General features: G+C 36.4%; 1 protein-coding gene across 6 annotated transcripts in view; it reads left to right on the top strand.

The window, feature by feature from the left end:
* The window catches only part of DCAF6 (DDB1 and CUL4 associated factor 6), a 139272-nt gene that overhangs the window by 18131 nt on the left and 96080 nt on the right, over nt 1-25061 (top strand). For all 6 annotated transcript variants that reach the window (XM_030824021.1, XM_030824020.1, XM_030824025.1 and 3 more), the window contains exons 3-4: nt 12121-12213; nt 20602-20787. In XM_030824021.1, the coding sequence (XP_030679881.1) occupies nt 12121-12213; nt 20602-20787 (279 nt within the window). The remainder of the gene's footprint in view (nt 1-12120; nt 12214-20601; nt 20788-25061) is intronic.

The raw sequence follows: 25061 nt of genomic DNA, 5'->3' as shown, positions 1-25061 counted from the left end.
TGCCTGGATAATTTTTGAATTTTTAGTAGAGACAGGGTTTCGCCATGTTGACTAGGCTGGCCTCGAACTCCTGACCTCAGGTGATCCTCCCAAAGTGCTGGGATTACAGGTGTGAGCCACCACACCCCACCCACTCTGTAGTTTTCAAGGTCTTATACAAATGTTTTCTAGTATTCACTTCAGCTGGTAAGACTGTTGCCAGCCTAATTACTTTTTGTTATTATATAATAACTTTACTTTTGTGAATTACCCCGTAGATTTGTGCTTAAATTTTTATATTTTTAAGAGCTTTATTGAGATATGATCAGCTGTACATACTTTAAATATAAGTGTACTATTTGATATGTTTAACACATGTAAACATACACAAAGTCATCACCACATTCAAGATAATAAAATATCAATCATCCACTAAAAGTTTGCCCATGTGCCCTCTCATTCCTTACACATCACCCTCAACCCCAGTCAACCAGTCATCTCTATTCTGTCACTATAAATCAGTTTGCATTTTCTAGAATTTTAAATAAATGGAATCATTGACTATGTATCCTTTTTTCATTTGGCTTTTTTTACTTTAAATTTTACTTAGAATAATTATTTTGGGATTCATGTTGTTGAGTGTATCAATAATTTATTACTTTTTATTGCTGAGGAGCATTTATTGTATGGATAAGTCATAATGTTTATATCTGTTCACCTGTCAGTGGACATTGGGTTGTATCCAGTTGAGAACTATTACAAATAAAGTTGCCATGAATATTTGTGTAGAGTCTTTGTATGGACATATGCTTTTATTCTTTTTTGATAAATACCTTTGAGTGGAACGAATGGGTCATATGGTAGGTACCTGCTTAACTTGTTAAGAAACCAATTGTTTTCCAGTGCCATTGTACCGTTTAACATTCCCACTGTTAGTATGTAGAGATTCCAGTTGGTCCATGTCCTCAGCAGCATTTGGTGTGGTCATTTTTTTTTTTTTTTTTTTTACACATTCTAACAGGCATCTAGTAGTATCACGTTGTGGTTACATTTCCTGCCCCATTAATTTTTACATATTCGTCTGTAGTCTGGAAACTTCCTGAACTCTCATATTCATTCAAGTAGCTTTTTTTCCCTCAAGATTTTATAGGATATTCTATGTAAATAATCAGGTCATCTGAGAATTAAGATAGTTTTACTTCTTTTCTAGTCTGGATTCCTTTTATTTCGTTTTCTTGAGTTATTTCACTGGTTAGTATTCTACTATACGATTGAATAGAAGGGGTGGAATCAGACATCCTTGTCCTTTTCTGATCTTAGAAGGAAAACAGGGTCTCCCTCTGTTGCCCAGATTGGAGTGCAGTGGCACAATCATAGCTCACTATAGCCTCGACCTCCTGGGCTCACGCTATCTTCCCACCTCAGCCTCCTGAATTAGCTGGGACCATAGGTGCGTGCCACCACCCCAGCAAATGTGTTTGTTTTTTGTATAGGTGGGGTCTCATTATGTTGCCCGTCTGGTCTTGAACTCCTGGGCTCAAGTGATACCTCCCACCTCAACCTCCCAAAGCAAAGTGCTGGGATTACGGGTATGAGCCGCTGTGCTTAGCGTAAGAACATTGTGTCTTTCTATTTAGTATGATATCATCAGTTTTTTCATGGATGCTTGTTGTCAGGTTGAGGTGGTTCTCCTCTATTACTAACTTGCTAAGAGCTATCATCATGAATCATTGCTGGATTTTGCCAAGTGTCTTTTTTTTTTCTGGGAAATGTCTAATTATAATTCCATTTATTTAGTAAAAATAAACTATTCAGGGTTTCTGTGTCTTGAGTGAACCTTGTTTAGTATGTGTGCTTCACTGAATTTATTTTATATAAATTGTTGAATTTATTGACATAAAAATGTTCATAATATTCCCTTATGTTTTTAAGTATCTGTAGAATCTGTAGTGTATGTTACTGTGTTTCTCATTACTGATATTGGTAATATTTTCTCCATGTTTTTTTCCTGATTAGTTTGGCTAGAGGCTTGTTAATTTTGTCTTCTCAAAGAACCAACCTCTGGTCTCATTAATTGTCTCCGTTGTTTTTCTGTTTTCTATTTCATTGATTTCTGCTAATATATTTATTATTTGAGTCTTCTGTAGACTTTGGGTTTCATTTCCTCTTTGTTTTGTAATTTTTTGAGTGGAAGCTGAGGTCATTGATATGAGACCGTTTTCTTTTCTAAAATAGAGGTTTTCTTGGTGCTGTAAATTTTCTTCTAAATATTGTTTTAGCTGTAATCCATAAGTTGAGATACGTTGCATTTGTATTTTCATTGAGTTCAAAATACTTTTTAATTTATTTTGTAATTTCTTCTTTGACCATCTGTTATTTCTATGGCCATCTGTTATTTCTTAGTTTTCCAACGTGTCTTCATGTTAATGATTTCTGATTTAATTCCATTTTGGTCAGAGAACATACTTTCAATGACTTGTAGTCTTTTATTTAAATATATTAAGATTTGTTTTGTGGCCCAGAATGTCGTCTCTATTGGTAAATGTTTCTTGTACACTTAAAAAATGTATATCTTGCTGTTTTTTAGTTGTTACAAGCATGATGATAAATCTGGTCCATGTGCTGACATCTTGACTAAAAGTGGACATTTTTTTTTTTAATTTAGATATGCTCACATACTATAAAATTGACCCATCTTAAGTGTTCAATTCGGTGGTTTTTAGTGTATTTGTAAAGTTGTGGAGCCATCACCACTATTTAATTCCTCTAATTTTATCATCTGAAAAAGAGTACCAATTATCAGTCACCATTTCCACTCCATTTAGCAGTTAGCAATCACTAATACTTTCTGTCTCTACCAATGTGCGTATTCTGACATTTCATATAAATGGAATCATACAATATTGGCTGTTAATGTAAGGGTTCTTTCACTTAGTGTAATGTTTTCAAGGTTAATCTATGTTGTAGTATGTGTCAGTATTTCATTCCGTTTTATGATTGAATAAATATTTCATTGTACAGATATACCACATTTAATCCGTTCATCAGTTGTTGGATATTTGGGTTGTTTGCATTTTTTGGCAATTATGAATAATGCTGCTGTGAATATTTGTGTACAAATTTTTGTGTGTTGTAAATTTTCAGTTATCTTGGCTGTATACCTAGTTGCAGAATTGCTAGGTCATGTGGTAAACCGATATCTCACGTTTTGAGGAGGTATCAAAACTGTTTTCCAAAGAGCCGTACCATTTTACATTTCTGACAGCAACATATAGGGTTCCAGTTTCTTGACATCCTTGCCAACTCTTATTTTCTGTTTCTTTAAAAAATTATTATAATCATCCTAGTGGATGTGAAGTGGTAATTTGTTGTGATTTTGGTTTTTATTTCCCTGATGACTAATGATGTTGAGCATCTTTTTATGTGCATATGAAGGTATGAGTCATTTCCATACCTTCTTTGGAGAAATGTCTATTTAAATCCTTTACCTATTTTTAATGGATTGTTTGTCTTTTTGTTGTTGAGTTGTGTTTGTATATTCTGGGACTCTTATCAGATACATGATTTGCAAATATTTCCCTTCGTTCTATGGGTTGTCTTTTCACCTTCTTCATAGTGTCCTTTAATGTACAAAAGTTTTTGTGAAGTCTAATTTTCTTTTTGCTGTTTGCTTGGGCTGTTGGTGCCGTATTTAAGAAACTTGCTTAATCACTGGTCGTGAAGATTTATACCTGTTTTCTTCTAAGAGTTGTATAGTTTTAGCTCTTGTGTTTAGATCTTTGATCTATTTTCAGTTAATTTTTATATGGTATAAAGTAGGGGTCCAAGGGTTTTTTTTTTTTTTTTTGATGGCGGTTGTCTAGTTGTCTCAGCACCATTTGGTGAAAAGACTTTTCTTTCATTGAATGGTCTTGGATCTCTTGTCAAAAATCACTTGACCATAAATAGAAGAGTTTATTTCCGAACTCTTAATTCTATTACATTGATCTGTACGTCTTTGTTTTTGCCAGTACCACACAGTCTTGGTTACTGTAGTTTTGTAATAAGTTTTTCTAGTTTTATTTTAGGTGATTTGGTTTTATGCCTGTGAACACTAAATAAATTCAAATAAGTAAATTTACACAGTGAAACTTAGTGGCTCAGACATTTCATTGTAAAATATCAGAACATTGTGTTTACTAAATGACAGTCAATACTTAATGCTTTATTTTTAATTTTTTAGAGCAGTTTTAGGTTCATAGCAAAATTGAGAGGAAGGTATGGGAATTTCTCATATATCCCTTGCCCACATACTTGCATAGCATTTTCCATTATCAACATCTTCCACCAGAGTGGTACATTTGCTATGAGCCTACATTAATAAATCATAATCCACCCAAAGTCCATAGTTTACAATAGGGCTCACTCTTGGTTTCAGGCATTTTATGAGTTTGGACAAATGTATAATGATATATATCCACCATTATAGTATCATGTGGAGTTGTTTCACTGCCTTAAAAATCTTCTGTGCTCTGCCTATTTATCACCCACCTTCCAAACTCCTGATGACCACTGATCTTTTTATAGTCTCCATAGTTAAGCCTTTTCCAGAATGTCATATAATTGGAATCACATAGTATGTAGCCTTTTCAGATTGGTTTTCTTTCACTTAGTAATATACATTTAAGTTTCCTCTATCTTTTCATGGCTTCTAGCTCATTTCTTTTTTAGAGCTGAATAATACTTCATTCTGTAGATGTACCACAGTTTGTCCATTCACCTGCTGAAGGACATCTTGGGTGCTTCCAAAAATTGGCAGTTATGAGTAAAGTTGCCATAAATGTTTGTGGGCAGGTGTTTGTGTGGACATACGTTTACATTCGTGTGCAGGTGTTTGTGTGGACATACGTTTTCAGCTCCTTTGGATAAATACCAAGGAGCATGCTGTATTGTGTATGTTTAGTTTTTATAAGAAATCACCATTTGTCCTTCAAAGTGACTGTACAATTTTGCATTCCCACCAGCAATTAATAAAAGTTCCTGATGCTCCACATCCTTGCCAGTATTTGATGATGTCAGTGTTCTCTATTTTGGCCATTCTAATAGGTATGTAGTGCATTTCCCTGATAACATAGGATGTGGATTATCTTTTCATATGCTTGTTTGCCATCTGTGTATCTTTGCTGAGGTGCCTGTTATGGCCTTTGGTTCATTCGTTAATCAGATTGTTTCTTATTGTAGTGTTTTAAGAGTTCTTTATGTATTTTAGATAACAGCACTTTATCAGATGTGTCTTTTGAAAGTATTTTCCCTGTCTTGTCTTCTTATTTTCTTGACATTGTCTTTCGCAGGGTGGAAGTTTTTAATTTTAATGAAGTCAGGCTTATCAATGATTTCTTTTATGGATCTTGCATTGGTGTTGGACTTAATAAATTATCGCCATACCCAAGGTCATCTGAGTTTTTTTCCTATGTTATCTCCTCAGAGGTTTATAGTTTTGTGTTTATATTTAGGTCTGTGATCTATTTTGAATTAATTTTTGTGAAGGGTGTAAGTTATGTGTCTAGATTTTATTTTTATTTTTATTTTTTGCATGTGAATATCCAGTTGTAGCAGCACCATTTGTTGAAAAGACTAGCTGCATTGTATTGACTTTACTCCTTTGTTAAAGGTCCGATGATCGTGTTTATGTGGATCTGTTTCTGGGCTCTGAATTCTGTTTAGTTATCTGTTTGTTCTTTTGCCAATACCACACTGTCTTATTTGGTGTAGCCTTACAGTAAAATTTTTTTTATTACTTGTTTATTTATTTATTTATTTATTTGAGATGGAGTCTCGGCCTCTTGCCCAGGCTGGAGTGCAATGGCGCGATCTCGGCTCACTGCAGCCTCCACCTCCTGGGTTCAAGTGATTCTCCTGCCTCAGCCTCCAGAGTAGCTGGGATTACAGGCACGCGCCACCATGCCCAGTTAATTTTTTTGTATCTTTAGTAGAGACGGGGTTTCACCATGTTGGCCAGGCTAGTCTCGAACTCCTGACCTTGTGATCTGCCTGCCTTGGCCTCCCAAAGTGCTGGGATTACAGGCGCCTTATAGTAAGTCTTGAAGTTGGGTAGTGTCAGCTATCTTGGGATTTTCCACTTATCTTTCTGTTACTGATTTTAGTTTAATTCCATTGTGGTCTAAGAGTAGACACTGTATGATTTTTATTCTTTTAAATTTGTTAAAGTGTATTTTAAGGCCTCAAATATGGTCTGTCTTGGTAAATGTTCCATGTGAGCTTGAGAAGAACAACTTTGTTCTTCTCCCTTAATATGTGTTGGCTAGCCCGCGTCTTTGGCATCTCTTACAAACTTTAAAATCAGTTTGTCAATACCCACAAAATAATTTGCTGAGATTTTCATAGGAATTGAATTGAATCTATAGAACAAGTTGGGAAGAGTTGACATCTTGAAAATATTGAATCTATTTATTAATATGGAATAGCTCTTCATTTATTTAATTCTTTGATTTCTTTTACCAGAGTTTTATAATTTTCCTCATAGAAATCTTATACATATTTTATTCAATTTATACCTAAGTGTTTCATGTTTTGGAGTGCTAATGTGATGGTATTGTGTTTTAAAATTCAAATTCCACTTGTTCATTTCTGGTATTTAGGAAAATAATTGACTTTTTAATATTAACCTTGTATCCTATTACTTTGCTACAATCACTTACTAGTTCCAGGAGGGTTTTTGTTTTGTTTTGTTTTGTTTTTTTGAAACGGAGTCTCGCTCTGTTGCCCAGGTTGGAGTGCAGTGGCGCAATCTCGGCTCAATGCAAGCTCCGCCTCCCGGGTTCATGCCATTCTCCTGCCTCAGCCTCCCGAGTAGCTGGGACTACAGGTGCCCACCACCACACCTGGCTAATTTTTTGTATTTTTAGTAGAGATGGAGTTTCACCATGTTAGCCAGGATGGTCTTGATCTCCTGACCTCGTGATGCGCCCTCCTTTGCCTCCCAAAATGCTGGGATTACAGGCGTGAGCCACTGTGCCTGGACTCCAGAAGGGTTTTTAAAATTTTATTTTCCATATAGATGATCTTGTTATCTGCAAAGACAGTTTTATTTCTTCTTTTCCAATCTTCATACTTTTCCTTTGCCTTTCCTTCCTTTTCTTGTCTTATTGCATTAGCTAGGACTTAAAGTATGGTGTTGAAACGAAGTGGTGAGAGAGGACATCCTTGCCTTGTTTTTGATATTAGCAGGGAATCTTCTACAGGTTGAGTGTCTTTAATTTGAAAATCTGAAAGTTGAAATGCTCCAAAATTTAAAACTTTTTGAGTGCCACATGATGCTCAAAGCATTTTGGATTTCAGAAATGCTGTAAAATTTCCTCTGAGAACTACTTTTTTGCACCTCACAGATTTTAATTAGCCTTGTTTTGATTTTTATTGAATTCAAAATCTTTTAAAATTTCTCTTGAGATTTCTTCTTTGACCCATGTGTTATTTTGAACTTGTGTGTATTTTGGAATTTTCCAGTTATCTTTCTGTTACTGATTTTAGTTTAATTCCATTGTGGTCTAAGAGTAGACACTGTTTGATTTTTATTCTTTTAAATTTGATAAAGTGTGTTTTAAGGCCTCAAGTGTGGTCTGTCTTGGTAAATGTTTCATGTGAGCTTGAGAGGACTGTATATTGTGCTGTTGTGGAATGAAGTAGTCTATAAATGTCCGTTATATTCAGATAATTGATGGTTTTGAGTCTCACTGTGTGCTTACTGATTTTCTGCCTGCTAGGTCTGTCTGTTTCTGATAGAGGGAATTGAAGTCTCCAGGTATCATACTAGATTCATCTGTTTCTCTTTATAGTTCTATCAGTTTTTGTCTCACATATTTTGATGCTCTGTTGTTAAGCACATACATGTTAGGTATTGGGAAACTATGTTGTCTTGGGGAAACTGACCTCTTTATCGTTATGAAATACCCTTCTTTTTCCCTGATAATTTTTCTTGCTTTGAACTCTGGTCTGTCTGAAATTAATGCAACTACTTCTGTTTTCTTTTGATTTGTATTAGTATGATATATTTTTCTCAATCCATTTACTTTTAATCCATATGGATCTTTATATTTAAAATCGATTTCTAGTAAACAACATATATTTGGATCTTGTTTTTTGATCCACTCCGACAGTCTCTGTCTTAATTTTTAGGCTGGGCACGGTGCTTACCCCTGTAATCCCAGCACTTTGGGAGGTCAAGGTGGGCGATCACCTGAGGTCAGGAGTTCAAGACCAGCCTGGCCAACATGGCAAAACTCTGTCTCTACTAAAAATACAAACATTAGCTACTCATGGTGGCACATGCCTGTAATCCCAGCTACTTGGGAGGCTGAGGCAGGAGAATTGCTTGAACCCGGGAGGCAGAGGGTTGCAGTAAGCTGAGATAGCGCCACTGCACTCCAGCCTGGCGATGAAGCGAGACTCCATCTCAAAAAAAAAAAAAAAAAGTTGCCAGGCGTGGTGGCTCACATCTGTAATCCTGGCACTGGGAGGCCGAGGTGGGTGGATCATCTGAGGTCTGGAGTTCGAGACCAGCCTGGGCAACATGGCGAAACCCTGGCTCTACTAAAAATACAAAAATTAGCCAAGCATGGTGGTGGGCGGGCACCTGTAATCCCAGCTACTCAGGAGGCTGAGGCAGGAGAATTGCTTGAACTCAGGAGGCGGAGGTTGTAGTGAGCTGAGATTGCGCTGCTTCACTCCAGCCTGGGCAAAAGAGCGAAACTCTGTCTCAAAAAAAACCCAGAATAATAATAATAATTTTTAATTTAGATTATTGACATTCAGAGGGATTACTGGTATAGTTGGATTAGTATTTCCTATATTTGTTACTGTTTTCTGCTTTTTGTCTTTGTTCCTTGTTCCTATTTTTGTTTTCCATTCTTCTGCCTTTTGTGTTTTTTTTGTTTCTGTTTTTTTTTTTTTTTTTTTTCCCTTTTGAGATGGAGTCTCACTCTGCCACCCAGGCTGGAGTAGAGTGGTTCAATCTCAGCTCACTGCTACCTCCACCTCCCAGGTTCAAGTGATTCTCCTGCCTCAGCCTCCCGGGTAGCTGGGATTACAGGTGCCTGCCACCACACCTAGCTAATTTTTGTGTTTTAGTAAAGATGGGGTTTCACCATGTTGGCCAGGCTGGTCTCTAATTCCTGACCTCAAGTGATCCACCCACCTTGGCCTTCCAGAGTGCTGGGATTACAGGTGTGAGCCACCATGCCTGGCCCTTTTGTGGTTTTAATTGAGCATTTCATATAGTTTTTTTCCTCTCCTTCCTTAGTATTTATTAGTTACACTTATTTTTTAAACTTTGTAAGTAGTTGCCCTAAAGTTTTCAATATACATATACAACCAATCTAAGTCCACTTTATTTCAAATAACACTATAATGATTCACAGGGAGTGTGAGTGCAAAATAATTTTAAATCTTCCATCTTATACATTGTACTATTTCTATTATTCGTTTCACTTATTTATAAGCACTCATAAGCATAGTTTTGTATATGTGCTAGATATAAAGCATAGATGATCAAATACATTGTTGCTGTTATTTTGAACAATAAAATAATTTGTTAGCTCAATTGAGAATAAGTAAAATGAAAGTTTGTGTTTTATCTTCACTTATTCCTCCTTCAGTGCTCCTTCTTTCTTTATGTAGATATATGTCTCTGACCTACGTTTATTTTCCTTTTCTTTAAAGAACTCCTTTCGTAATTTCTTGCAAAGTAGGTCTGCTGGCAACAAATTCCCTCATGTTCGTTTATCTGAGAAAAGCTTTATTTCTCCTTTAGTTTTGAAGGATAATTTTGCAGGGTACAGTATTCTAGGTTGGTTTTGTTTTGTTTTGTTTTGTTTCTGTTACTGCTTTAAATATTTCACTCTTCTTGCTTACATGATTTCTGAGGAGATGTTGGATGTAATTCTTATCTTTGCTCCTCCATAGATAATGTTTTTTCCTCCAGCTTCTTTCAGGATTTTTTGTTGTCTTTGATTGTCTTTAGTTTGAAAAATGCTTGCCTAGGTGTACTTCTTTTTGTATTTATCCTGATTGTTGTTCTCTGAGCTTACTGGATCTGTGGTTCGGTTTCTGACATTCATTTGGAGGAAATTATCAGTCATTATTATTTCAGATATTCTGTTCTTTTCTCCTTCTTCTCTGGTATTCACATTATACATGAGTTATGCCTTTTGTAGTTGTCCCACATTCCTTGGACATTATGTTTTGTTTTGCTTTTTTTCAGTCTTTGTTCTTTTTGCTTTTCAGTTTTGTAGGTTTTTACTGATATATCCTCAACGTCAGAGATTGTTTCCTCAACTGTGTCTAGTCTACTAATAAGCCCATCAGAGGCATTGTTCCTTTCTGTTACATTGTTTTTGATTGCTAACATTTCCTTTTTATTCTTAGGATTTCCATCTCTCTGCTGACATTGCCCATCTCTTCTTACATGCTGTCTACTTTATCCGTTGGAACTCTTAGCATGCTAATCATAGTTGTTTCAAATTCCTGGTCTTACAGTTCCAACAGTCCTGCTATGTTTGGTTCTGATGCTGGCTTTATCCCTTCAAATTGTATTTTTGCCTTTTAGTATGGCTTGTAATTTTTCTTAATAACTGGACATGAAGTACTTATTAAAAGTAATGGTATAAATAGGTCCTTAGGAATTTACTGGTAAAGTGTAGGAGGAGAGGAAGTGTTCTACAGGCCTATGATTAGGTGTCTGTCACTTAAAGAGCCTATACGTCTAGACTGTGGGCTTCACAAGGGATTATCAGTACCTCCTATTCCCAACCGAGGTGGAACGGGTTAGTAGATTAGGCTGGAGTTACGTATTTTCCTTCCCCAATGTGGAAGGCTGGAATTGGGTATTTCTGTTTGCCTAGGTCAGTTAGGCTCTAATAAACCCTCAGTGGGTAGGCTGTGGTGAAATAGCTTTTCTTGAGGGCAGATCTTGTTGAGAACGTTAGAGTACTCTGGGATACCCAAAATGGTTTCTTTTTCCCTCCTTCTGCTGGATATACAAGGCGATTTTAATCTGAAATTTATTGTGAAAATCTGGTTGAGCTCTGAAGTTAAAATCAAATCACAAAAACACCCTCTGCACCATAACTCCCGCCCCATGACTGGGTTCCCTGCAGTTTTTTTTTTTTTTCGAGACAGAGTCTTGCTGTGTCACCTAGGTTGGGGTGCAGTGGCACGATCTTGGCTCACTGAAACCTCCACCTCTTGGGTTCAAGCAGTTCTCCTGTCTCAGCCTCCTGAGTAGCTGGGATTACAGGCGCATGCCACCATGCCCGGCTAATTTTTGTATTTTTAGTAGAAACGGGGTTTTGTCATATTGGTCAGGCTGCTCTTGAACCTCTGACATCAGGTGATCCAGCCGCCTTGGCCTCCCAAAGTGCTAGGATTATAGACGTGAGCCACCACGCCCAGCCTTCCCTGAAGTTTTTAACATTCAGACTTAACGCTTTCTGAACCTCCAATAATTCATCAATTATAGTTCAGGTTTTCCTACTCTAGCCCTATTTCTCACAGAGGTTTCTGCTCATGAGTCTGTGCTCTGGTAAGCCAAGACTCCTTGTGTTTACCTGTTCATCTCTCCAATCTAGGGGGTAGCATTTTGTCCTGTGTCCTTACCTCTCTGAAGGATCCAAGATCAGTTATTGATTTTACAGTCTGTTAACTTTTTACTTGTTGTTAGGATGGAGTGGCAACTGCTAAGCTTCTTACGTGTGGAACTGGAAACTGGAAGCTTGTTTTTTTAATACATCAACTGTTAAATCAAGCTTGTCTAACACACAGCCCGTGGGCTGCATGAGGCCCAGGACAGCTTTGAATGTGGCTCACATAAATTCATAAACTTCCTTAAAACATTATGATATTTTTTTGCAATTTATTTTTAGCTCATCAGCTATTGTTAGTGTTAGTGTATTTTATGTGTGGCCCAAGACAATTATTTTTCTTCTGCTCTGGCCAAGGGAAGCCATAAGATTGGACACCCCTATGTTAAATACTTCTTAACATGTAACCTCATTAGTGGTAAAAATTTTGTAGCACCAGGTGAGTGAAAGATGGCATATTTTCTTTTATGTCCAGTTTGCTTATATTTCTTTTTTGCTTTCTTTTTAGGTTAATACAATCTGTTGGAATGACACTGGAGAATATATTTTATCTGGCTCAGATGACACCAAATTAGTAATTAGTAATCCTTACAGCAGAAAGGTAAAGTAGTTTAAAAAATCTGTAATTTAATGAGAGAAAGAAAATCAAGAAGGCAGAAATGAAGAAATTGCAAACAATCATAGAATGGGCATTTATAATAGAATATCCTCCCTATTTTGCTGAGGTTTATTGTATAATTTAGAGGTTCTTAGGTACATGTGGGTCTCTTAGATTACTTAGGGAAATAGAAGAGTTTATTCAGCCTTGGGCTCTAGAAAATTTAAATATACTTTATTTAAATGGTTAATAATCGCTACAAGTGACATTATTTCAGTAACATTTTTGGGGGAAAATGTGCCATAAATAAAGTATGAGTTAATGAGAAAATTACTTTTATGTGTAACCTTAATATATTAACATTCTAAAAAGTTATTTATTTTAATGTGAAGAATAGTGTGGGTAAAGCTGCCAACTTTGGTCATTGTTTCATTTTCTTAAAAATTTGAAATTTAGTCTTTTAGAAAATTTACATTTCAAACTTTTAAAGACAAAAATAGCCAAATGACTGTGGTATGAATAGTTCTTGAGGTACTGAGAAAATTAAAATGGTTTCAATGAAGAAAAAAATTACCATAAGCCACTAGAAGGCAAGAGATATCTAAGAATTAAATAATTTTCTAACTCTCAAGTAACTTTAATTACTGTTTCAAATAGCATTCTATTATATCCACAGAATGTTTCCAAGGATGGTTTCAGAGAAATTTAGATACTGAATGATAAAGCTATAAACAGCTGACTGATTGTAATAAAAAGAAAAGTGTGTGATGTTCTTTACACTTGATACAACAGTTAAATGAGAAACCTTCTGTTTTAGAAATATGGCTAAATAGTTATTTTAAAATTTGTAAGATCTTAAACATTCAACGCATCATTTAAAGTTCCAGTTAAGAATAGGAATATGTATATTTCCTAGCTGCCTCCCAACTCACATGATACATTTTTCCCTCCTGATTGTCTTAAATTTCCTGTATCTTTTTTTTTTTTTCCTTTTTGTGGCAAGGTCTCACTCTGTCACCCAGGCTGGAAGGCTGGAGTGCAGTGGTGCGATCTCGACTCACTGCAACCTCTGCCTCCTGGGTTCAAGAGATTCTCCTGCCTCAGCCTCCGAAGGATCTGGGATTACAGGCGTGTGCCACCATGCTCGGCCAATTTTTATGTTTTTGGTAGAGACAGGGTTTCACCATGTTGGCCAGGCTGGTCTTGAACTCCTGACCTCAAGTGATCTGCCCACCTCATCCTCCCAAAGTGTTGGGATTACAGGCATGAGCCACCACGCCCAGCCCAAATTTCTTATATCTTTAAGTCTTTTAACATCTATTCTTTTAATAGTAATTCCAAAAATGTACTCTAGCTTTTAATTTTTTCCGGTAGTTGCAACCGTGTATTGGTGATTGTATCAGTCAGGTTCTAGTCAAAGAAACCACAGAGTAATTTCAATAGGGAAAGTATAATAAAAAGAATTACTACCTATATCAGGAGATTGGAGTAATAAAGGCTTGGCTGCTAGAAAGTAAAGAGGTCTTTATAAAATGCAGAAATAACAGATACTATGAACCGCCACTAACCCTGGGACTGAGATAAACCACCCAAAAGAAGAGACCCCCCGCTGAGTGCTGAGATTTAGACCTTATTGAAGAGGGTGTCATGACTCACTGGATGGCAGAGAAGTCTGTGATGTCATGCTAGTGTAACTTGTTGGGAATTCCCCTCTGGAACTTGCTGGAACACCTCTCTCTAGAGCACTGAGAAATACTTTTTAAGGAGAGGTTTCTCATCAGAGTAGTATGCTACAAAATGTCTAGGGACATGGGGAAATGAGGCAGGAGAAGCTGTTGGGTGTTGCACTGTTCGTTTAGTAGGTGGGCCCTTGTGAAACTGCAGGACTCTGGTGCTGTGGTGTTGGGGAAACTGCCCATACTGGAAGACCCTGGCACTGGAAAACCTGTGCATGGTTGCAGGAGCTCCCATTAGAGATAGGAAGCAAACTCCTTTTTCCTGCATTATCCTTTCAGTGCTTTTTACTGACAAAGCTTAACATCATGCCAACTGGCAAAGGAAAAATATTTGAAGGACTCAGTTCCATTGCATAATCTATAAAAATGAAGGGTAAATTTGGAACTGACAGGAAATAATTTGAAAAGTGGCACAGTATCTTACCTTTATCTGCTTCTTGGTGTTATTGCAATGTGAAATTTACTTCATTAATATTTAGGTCTTTGAATGAAGAAGAGCTCCATGAAAATTTTAAAACTATATTATGATTACTATAATGGCATATATAGATTTATATGTTGGTTTTTTTTTTACCATTCTGACCAAGTTATTTAAACTTTCCTTAGCCTTTTTCTTCATATATTAAGAGAGTCATTATGTCTAAAGTCTTTTCTAATATTAATATTTTATATTTGTTTCTAAAAATGTTTTAAAACATTTTTGTCTATTAATTTAGGTTATATAGTGATGTATGAATGGGCCTGGCTGGCTGTTTGAAGCTAGATCTTACAGATTATGACTTATTCTTTTAGGCTCACAGAATCTAATCTTCAGCCAAGTAGTTTAAGAAACTGGATTTTTATCAGTTTACAAACAGTGGCTAGGTTCTAGTGAAATGCTTCATGATACACAATTCAATAAGCTGGAATAACATATGAGTTTTAATTAAGTTAGGATTATGTTCTGATTTTCATTGGCTTTTAGCTTCTGAGTTCATATATAACGGAAGTATACAGCTATTTTTATATCAGTGAAAACATGGTATTGGCAGTCCAAAGTTTAATTTAAAATTTTCAGTTTTACAGAATAAATTATTTCTTGTTTTTCCACATTTAAACAATAAGATATTTAAATAAGTGTGTATCATCTATCAGCCGAAAAAGAAGTTCATATTGAGGCTGTCTTTAATGGGTCGTAGTTTTATTTCATTAAGTTTTACGTAATTGTCCTGGCTTACCAAAAAAAAGCTTGATGTTTTCAAATCCTACTTCTCTTAGGTCAGTAATTACAAGGGTAACCCTTTTCTTTTTATTTTTTGTTATTCTTTTTTGAGACAGAGTCTTGCTCTGCCCAGGCTGGAGTGCAGTGGCACGATCTCAGCCCACTGCAAACTCTGCCTCCCAGATTCAAGAGTTTCTCCTGCCTCAGCCTTCCGAATAGCTGAGACTACAAGTGTGTGCCACCACGCCCGGCTAGTTTTTGTATTTTTTGTAGAGATGGGGTTTCATCATGTTGGCCAGGCTGGTCTCGAACTCCTGAGCTCAAGTGATCCACCTGTCTCCGCCTCCCAAAGTGCTGGGATTACAGTCGTGAACCATTGCGCCTAGCCCCCTTTTCTTATAATAGAGAAGATTTCCTGAAATAATGTATATGTAGAATGCTTTTTGACGATCACTATTCAGAATTTTAACTCTTACATTATACAAAATAATCACTTGAGTACCAAAGGAATGACTGTTAAGCGACCTGTTTCTGTTTTATTTGCTTATTTTTAAAGGAATGACGATCCCTTTGATGTATGATTTCCAATAGAATGTGTATATTTGAAAAAGTGATTACTCTTTCTCATTTCCAGCTTGAGAAATGATTAGTCAGATTTTCTTTTTAAAAATTATAATCATAGGCCAAGTGTGTGGCTCACGCTTATAATCCCAGCACTTTGGGAGGCCTGAGTTGGGAAGATCGCTTGAGGCCAGGAGTTAAAGACCAGCTTGGGAAATGTAGTGAGACTCTGTCTCTACAAAAAATTTAAAAATTAGCTGGATGTGGTGGCACATGCCTGTAGTCCCAGTTACTCGGGAGGGAGAGGCAGGAGGATGACTTGAGCCCAGGCGTTCCACCACTACACTCCAAGTCTGGATGACAGAGCAAGAGGTGATATCTTAAAAAAAAAAAAAAATTAGTATCATAAGCCTTTATAGGGCTTTTTAAAATTTTAAAACACTAATGATTCATTATACAGGAAAAAAGGCTTTTTGACCATGAGTCAAATACTACCTGTTTTTATAGTTTGATTATTTTTAGATCCTATGATTTTGTGGGAACATTAATTTATTGAAAATAAGAGTTTTGAAACACTTAGTTTTTTTAAAAAATAGATTTAAGAGACTGGAGATATTCCTTATTAATGCAGTTATATTTTAATATAATATAGAGACTCCCCATCATATACTGGGGAGTCCCATTAGGGTACCCCATTATGGCATAGGTGAAAGAGAAGGAAGCCCAGAGATGGTCTTGCAATATCTTTTGTAAAATAAATTCCAAATATATACTGTATACATGATTTTTCTTGATTTGGACTCAGCCAGCTACTTGTAGTCCTCAGAGCTTAAAATGTTTTCATTACTGTGTGCTTTTGCTTATACTCTTCTTTCTTTCTGAGATCACCTGCTTTCTCAGGTATCTCCCTTGGTAAATTTAAAATTCATTCTTCAAATCTCAGCTTTTTTTTGTGATATTTCTCCAACATTTCCTAGACACACATAGCCACTCCTTCATCTGTGTTCTTGTCTTGTGGATAACTCTATTATTATAATGTATTATATTTGTTTGCATGTTGTGCTTAGATGGCAACTTCTTTGAGATAATGACAATTTCGTTTTTCTTTTTGCATCCTCAACACTTAACATTATTTATTTACCTGTGATATAGTTGGAGCCCAATAAGTCTTAGTAAAATGAGTGTATAAATCTGTATATTCGATACCTCAGACAGGGTTGTGGGTCAGGTTTGAAAGGGGGTTGTTTTTACCAAGGGATTAAAAAACCATCCTCTACTATCTGGATACTTTTGGACTGAGCTTCAAGTTTTGGGAGTGTTGTACGTGACATGATTAAGAAGGAAAGAAATGCCAACTTTGGCCAGCTATTTAGTCAAAATAACTTGGTAATCAGGAGAATGATAGATGTTACAACTAGACCACCTTAACGTTTTAGTCATTGCAGTTATCAATATGTTATTTTCATCTCAGATTAAGTTACTCTGGCAATTATACCTCTCTAGGGCATTATCCTTAGGGTGTTTTCAGAATAACTCATAATGCATTGATCCAAGGAAAGCACAACTAAGAAGATAAATCCATCAATAAAAAGTTATTATTGTTATTATAATTTTTTTTTTTGAGACAGAGTCTTGCTGTGTTGCCCAGGCTGGAGTGCAGTGGCGTATTCTCAGCTCACTGCAATCTCCACCTCCCGGGTTCAAGTGATTCTCGTGCCTTAGCCTCCCAAGTAGCTGGTACTACAGGAATGCGCCACCATGCCCGGCTAATTTTTGTATTTTTAGTGGAGATGGGGTTTTGCCATGTTGGGCAGGCTGGTCTCGAACTCCTGACTTCAGGTGATCCGCCTGCCTTGGCCTCCCAAAGTGCTGAGATTACAAGGCATGAGCCACCATGCCCAGCCCAGCTATCAAAAATTATAACTTCCCAAGTACACATAAATATTTTTTATCAACCTTATTGCTGTTTATCTGCAGTGTTATACATACCCATGTTGGCTGTATAGATTTCGTTTCAACAATTAAAAAACAAATTCTAACCTTCGTTGAAATTACCAACTATACATACATACATACACAAATAATAATTCTTTCAACAATTATTCATTAATAAATTAGAGAGTGGTACAAATGAAGTTCAAATGATAGGCAGGAATCAGATAAGCTTATTAAGGAGTTTACATTTTAGTGTAATTTTCGTAGACAGTCACTGTAGGGTTTTAAACATGTACTGATATGATTTATATTTTTAGAAGATAGCTCTGGCTGCTTTTGGAGGGTAGAGTTTGAACTAGATTGGAAGTAGGAGATAGAAGGCCATTGAAATAATCCAGGTGAGAGGGAATGATGACTCAGACACAGATAATGGCATTGGAGTTGGTGAAAAGTAATTTGGGATGTATTTTGGCATGGCTTTGCTGGTGGATTTGATACAGCGGATGAGGGAAAGAAAAATGAAAAAAGGTTCCTTAGTTTTTGACTTGATCAACTGTATGGGTGGATACTGATGCCATTGAGATGGAGAACACTGGAAGAGAGTAGTGTATTTTGAGAGGGGCATCTGAAATCTAGAGATTTGTTCAAAGGAATGGGCTCCCAATTTTTTACTCACTAAATCTTAATTAGTTTATTTAATAAAGGAAGGCTTTTCAATTTATGAGTGACTGATGAAGCAGTGAGGCTCTTGCTTTTGTTACTGAAATTATAAATAAACCTCTTAAGTGGAGGTAAATCATAAATTTTTAAGAGTAATGTCTGCTGAATGTTACTAATGCACAGCCAAAGCCAGTGGCCTAACAAACGAAGTAACTAATGGCTGTATGTAGTGTGTAGTTAGCTACGTGGTAAACCACCCTAAATCTCTGACAGGGTTAAAGAACATGATATTTATCTTGTTTAAAGGCTTTACGTTAATTACTCTCTATGTTTCATGACATTGACATGTCAGGCTAGTTATTTTACAGAATGTTGCTCCATTTGGATTTGTCTGATTGTTTCTTCAGGAGTAGATTCAGATTAAACATTTTTGGTGAGAATTCTCCTCAAGCGATATTGTGGTACATGATGTTATATAATTTATTCCCTTATTGGAGATGTTGTTTGATCCCTCTATTTTGGGTTACCCTTTGTAACTAACAAGCTGTCTGTGAAGTGGCATGTTGAGACTGTGAATATTCTCTTTCCTAACAGTCTTTCCCCCAGTGGTTTTTATATTAATTGATGACTTCCGTTTGAATCGGTTGTTATAATGTGGTCACAAAACAGTGATTTTTAAATTGTCATTTCTTCTACATTTATTAATTTACATTCTTCAGTAAATAAGAGCATTTTCTCTGTCCCTAGCACCTTAACAATTTTTTTAATTGAGTGTTTTTTTTTTCTTTTGGAGACGGAGTCTCGCTCTGTCGCCCGGGCTGGAGTGCAGTGGCGCAATCTCGGCTCACTGCAAGCTCCGCCTCCCGGGTTCACGCCATTCTCCTGCCTCAGCCTCTCCGAATAGCTGGGACTACAGGCGCCCGCCACCACGCCCGGCTAATTTTTTTGTATTTTTAGTAGAGACGGGGTTTCACCGTGGTCTTGATCTCCTGACCTCGTGATCCGCCCGCCTCGGCCTCCCAAAGTGCTGGGATTACAAGCGTGAGCCACCGCACCCGGCCAATTCAGTGTTTTATAATCAGTTACTGATGTTACTCTTTTTGATACCCAAATTGTCCTAAATTTGTTCCATGGACATTTCAAGCCAACTTAGTGTTCGTGTTTTGACATATTTCTCTTTTCTCTTAGCACTTTAAAAAAGCACAACAGATATTCCCCACTCACCTTCTCTCTATTGTATATCTGTTATGGGGATATACTGTAGTTTATTCAACTAGTCTCCTGTGTTTTGCTGTTATAAATAACTCAGTAAATAACCTTTGACATTTTTTTTTGTCTTATTGGAGGCATATCTTTGGGGTAAATTCCTAGAAATAGATTTGCCTACTCAAAGGGTAAGCACATACGTAGTTTTGTGAGATATTGCTAAATTCCCCTCCACTGGTATTATACCGTTTAGCATTCCTACCAGCAGTGTTTAAGAGTCTGTTTCCGCATAAGCTTGTTTGTAGAGTCTGTCGTCAAGCTCTTGAATTTTTGCCAGTCTGTTAAGTGAGAATTGATATCTCAGCATAATTTCAATTTGCATTTCCCTTATGAATGATCCAAGTTGAGTATTTTTTACTATTTTTAAGGGCCATTTGTATATCTGCATGTATACTGTCTGTTCCGGTACCTTGCCCGTTAAAAAAAAAATCAGGTCTTGTCAGTTATTTTTCCTCTCAACTTTAAAACACTACTAGGAGAATTAGTCCTTTATCTGCAATAAATTATACAAATATTAAAATATCAATTTTAAACTTTATTACTGTCACAGTAATTCTGGTCTTTTAAATATTATTAATTGGATGTAGGGACTTCTGCTGTGTCTTATCTGTACCATTTCATTACTTTGATTTTATGAAAATGATTAAAATTCAATTTATTGTTTTGTCATGCCGAAAGGGAATAACTTAATCATTTAGCATACAGTAAATTTCAAAAGTCAAAGTAGTTCTTTATTATTTATTGAGATTTTATGAGTGAGTCAGATAAACTAAATAAATGGAAATATGCATGTTTTATTTTCATGATACTGTTCCTGTTGATGGTACTCCATCTTATTCACATCTCACAGGGAACAAAAGAAAATATATGGGATTCTGATTTTTTTAAATTATAATAGCTTGCAGTCTAGTGATAATCTTTCACTGAGATGAGAATGTTAATGAGAATGTATTACTGGCTATGATTATATTAAAAATGAATATTTCTAGGAAATAATAAGTTACCATTAACTGCTTTCTCTGTGTGTTTTAGGTTTTGACAACAATTCGTTCAGGGCATCGAGCAAACATATTTAGTGCAAAGTTCTTACCTTGCACAAATGATAAACAGATTGTATCCTGCTCTGGAGATGGAGTAATATTTTATACCAACGTTGAGCAAGATGCAGAAACCAACAGACAATGCCAATTTACGTGCCATTATGGAACTACTTATGAGGTATGGTATTATTATGATTATATGATATATAAGTATGTATATTTTTGATTAAGTGTACATGCATGTGTAATGCATGTGTGTACATGTACAGATGTGTGTGTATGCACATTTGATGCATATAAATTACTGACAATATCTAGGTGTCAGCAGAGCATTTGAGAAAATGTATCTTGATAGGCTTCTGGATAAAGTTAAGAAATAAGATGCAATTAATAGTACTCTAAGATGGGTTTGTAATTGCTTGAGCAACCATGCTGTAAGCAAACAGACGTTTACCTTTAAAGATACCTCTGTTATTGTGCTGCATGACTGTACTAGGCTTTACCCTTTTAAACAATCGCTCGCTTGTGTAAAGTCATAGCTAACATGCTTATCAAATTTTTATATGATAGAAGGGACTCCAGTAGACAAAAGAGTCAGATTCCTAAAGCATATTAATGAGCTTAAGACCTGAGCTGAATTAAATAAGGTAGAATACATTTAAGACTCAATTTTAGTGCTTTATTTGGTTCAGAAAAAATGCACAACTGAGTGCTCTTTTATTTATGATACAAGGTCACACTGTCACTCACACTGGAGTGCAGTGGCATGACCATGGCTCTCTGCAGCTTGAAACTCCCAGGCTCAAGCAATCTTCTCACCTCAGCCTCTTGAGTGGCTGGGACTACAGGCACGTGCCACCATGCCCAACTAATTTAATTTTGTTGTTGTTGTTGTGGAGACAGGGTTTTGCTATGTTGCCAGGGCTGGTCTCCAACTCCTGAGCTCATACAATCCTCCCACCTCAGCCTCTCACAGTGCCAAGGTTATAGGTGTGAGCCACTGTACCAGCCTCCAGAGTGTTCTTCTGAAATACTTGCATGTCATTTTTTTGTACCAAATTATTGATAGGTTTCCCATTTTTTGTGTTAAACTGGTGTACTTTTTCCATCATTTGAATTCCAGTTCTTTTATGTCTTCATGTTTTTGTATGTACTTATATATATAGCTAGATTTTGTTTTCTTATCCAGTCTCACAGTTTTGGGGTTTTACTGGAGATCTATGAATTTACGTTTATTGTGAGTTCTGATATATTTGGATTTGTTTCTATCCCTTATTCTGTGTTTTCTACTTTTTAAAAAAGTTTCCAATCTCCATTAACCCTCCTCTCCTTTTAAAAGTCCACCTTTTGAGGCCAGATGTGGTGGCTCACACCTGTAATCTGAGCACTTTGGGAGGCTGAGGTGGGCGGATCACCTAAGTCCAGGAATTTGAGACCAGCCTGGCCAATATGGTGAAACCATCTCTACTAAAAATACAGAAATCAGTTGGGTGTGGTGGCGCACGCCTGTAATACCAGCTACTTGGGAGGCTGAGGCTCGAGAATTGCTTGAACAACCCAGGAGGCACAGATTGCAGTCAGCCAAGACTGTGCCACTGTACTCCAACCTGGGTGACAGAGTGAGACTCTGTCTCAAAAATAAAAAATAAAAATAAAGTCTACCTTTCGAATTACTTGAGTATTTTACTTTTTGTCCATTGTGTTTCTGTTTCTTACTTGTAAGATAGACATTCATTTTTGTTATTCTGGAGGTTACCCCAGCTACTTTCACAAGAATATTGAACAAAGCCAAACATCAGTAAATATTTCTACTCTTCTCCTGAATAAAGGAACTTGGAACATACCTTTTTCAATTTTATGTGATTACATTGTTCAAGATTTAGTTGTATACTGTTTTCTCTCATGGATTAGATATTATTGGTTTACTGTTGGTGTTGTTTGTTTAGATTTACCTGCATATTTACTAATACCTTTGGTTTACCTTTCCTTCTTCCCATCACACATTTTCCATGTGGTATCATTTTGTACTGAAGGTACATCCTTTAGCAGTTTTGGTTTTTTTTTTTTTTTTTTGAGACAGAGTTTCACTCTTGTTGCCCAGGCTGAAGTGCAATGGCATGATCTTGGCTCACCACAACCACTGCCTCCTGGGTTCAAGTAATTCTCCTGTCAGCCTCCTGAGTAGCTGGGATTACAGGCGCATACCGCCACTCCTGGCTAATTTTGTATTTTTTTTTAAGAGAGACGGGGTTTCTCCATGTTAGTCAGGCTGGTCTCGAACTCCCGACCTCAGGTGATCTGCCCGCCCCTGCCTCTCAAAGCTCTGGAATTACAGGCATGAACCACCGCGCCTGGCCCACAGTTTTTTTGTTTTTTTTTTTACATGAGAGTTTGTTGATAGAAAACAATTTCAGTTTCCTTTTCTTTCCTTCATTCATTCTTTCCTTTCTTCCTTTTCTTTCCTTTGTGAAAAATGTCTTTTTTTTTTTTTTTTTAAATGCCAGTTCTTCAAAGATAGTTTTGCTGGGTATGGACTTCATTTGATAGTTATTCTATTTCAGATGATATTCCATTATATTCTGACTTCCATTGTTGAAGTTACAAAGTCAGACATCAGTCTAATTGTGGTTCCTGTATAGGTAACCTCTTTCTTTTCCTTGACTACTTTTAATTTTGTTTTTCTTTGCCAGGTTTTTTTCTTATTTTATGTCAGAACAGTGTGTCTTGATGTGCATTGTTTTTTATTTTTTATACTTGGGATTTGTTGATGTTCTTGATGTGAGCAATTGGCATCTTGAAAAATGTAGGAAATTTTCAGTCAGTAGGTCTTTGGTTTACTACTTCATTATTCTCTCCATTTTTTTGTAGTCTGGAGAAATTCTGATTAGCCATATCAGACCTGCTTATTAGACCTTATTCCATCCACTATTTAAAAATTTTAAAATTGAAGTGTAGAACATATAGGAAAAGTACATAAATCCTAAGTAAATGGCTTAGTGAATTGTCACAAAGCGAATCTATTCATGTAACTACCACCTAGCACATTAAGTATCCCAAAAGCTCCCTTTATTCTGAGTTCTAACACTGAAGTTTTCTGTTTTTTCTAATACCCCTGTTTTATTGTTTTTGAACATTATATAAATGGAAATATACTTTATGGCTTTTTGTGTCATTGTTGTTGTTTTTGTATCTGGCTTCTTTTGCTGAGCAAAATCTTAACTCATTTGTGAAATTCATCCATGTTTTATGTAACTATGATTTGCCCATTTTATTACTGTATAGTATTCCGTTATGTGAATATACCACAATTGGTCTGTTCTATGCTGTTGGAAGTTTGGAGAACGTTCTTTTACGTGTCTTTTCAGTACACAAATGCACACATTTGTTAGGGTGTATACTTAGCAGTAAAATTGCTGGGTCATAGAATATATATTTGGTTATTTTAGAGATAATGCCAAATAGTTTTCCAAAGTGTAGTAACGACTTACATTCCCACCAACAGCATGTAAGAGGTCCTGTTGCTTCTGATTTTTGCCAACAGTTGGTATTTTCAGCTCTACTTTGATGGATGTATAGTATCATCTTAATTGGTTTCCATTTGCCTTTCTGTGCTGATACTGCTGAGGTTGAGCATCTCTTCCTATGTTTGTTGGTTATTTGGACGTATTCTTATGAAATGTGTAGTCAAATCTCTTGCCTATTTTTTTCTGTTGGGTTGTTTGTTATTGTTAATTTATAGGAGTTTTTTAAAAAAACTTCTTCATATGAGCCTATCTTTTCATATTCTGTGGTTATATTTTCACTCTCCTAATGGTGGGGGAGGGTGCGGTTTGTGTGTTTTGAGAGACGGGGTCTCACTTTTTCACCCAGGCTGGAGGGCAGTGGCATGATTATAGCTCCTGGGTTCAAGGAATCGTCTTGCCTCCCAAGTAGCTGGGACTACAGGCATGCACTACTGCACCTGGGTAATTTTTTTTTACTTTTTTGTAGAGACGGGGCCTTGCCATCTTACCCAGGCTTGTCTAGAACTCCTGGGCTCAAGCGATCCTCCTGCCTCTGCCTCCTAAAGTGCTGGGATTTCAGCCTAAAATGGTGTCTTTTGATGAAGAAAAGTACTTAATGTTGTCTAATATATTGGTCTGCTCCTTTATGATTAGTATCTTTTGCATCCTGGTTAAGAAATCTTTTCCTATCCCAAAGTTATGAAGATATTCTTCTACTTTAATTTCATTGCTTTGTCTTTAGCATTTAGATCTATAATCTATCTGGATTTGACTTTTGTTATAGTATGACTTGAGTCAACTTTTTTTTTTTTACCCCATATGAAGTTTTTTGTGTTAACATAATTTATTTTTTAGAAAATTAAATCAAAATCCAAAACAGCACACAAACAAAAGACAGACCATTTTAACATGATAGACCCATTTACCCAAGATGTTTTTTGCCAAATAC

This window comes from Nomascus leucogenys, chromosome 12 (assembly GCF_006542625.1).
Source record: "Nomascus leucogenys isolate Asia chromosome 12, Asia_NLE_v1, whole genome shotgun sequence".
In the NCBI taxonomy this organism is placed as follows: domain Eukaryota; kingdom Metazoa; phylum Chordata; class Mammalia; order Primates; family Hylobatidae; genus Nomascus; species Nomascus leucogenys.
This window is presented reverse-complemented; position numbering and strand designations above follow the sequence as displayed.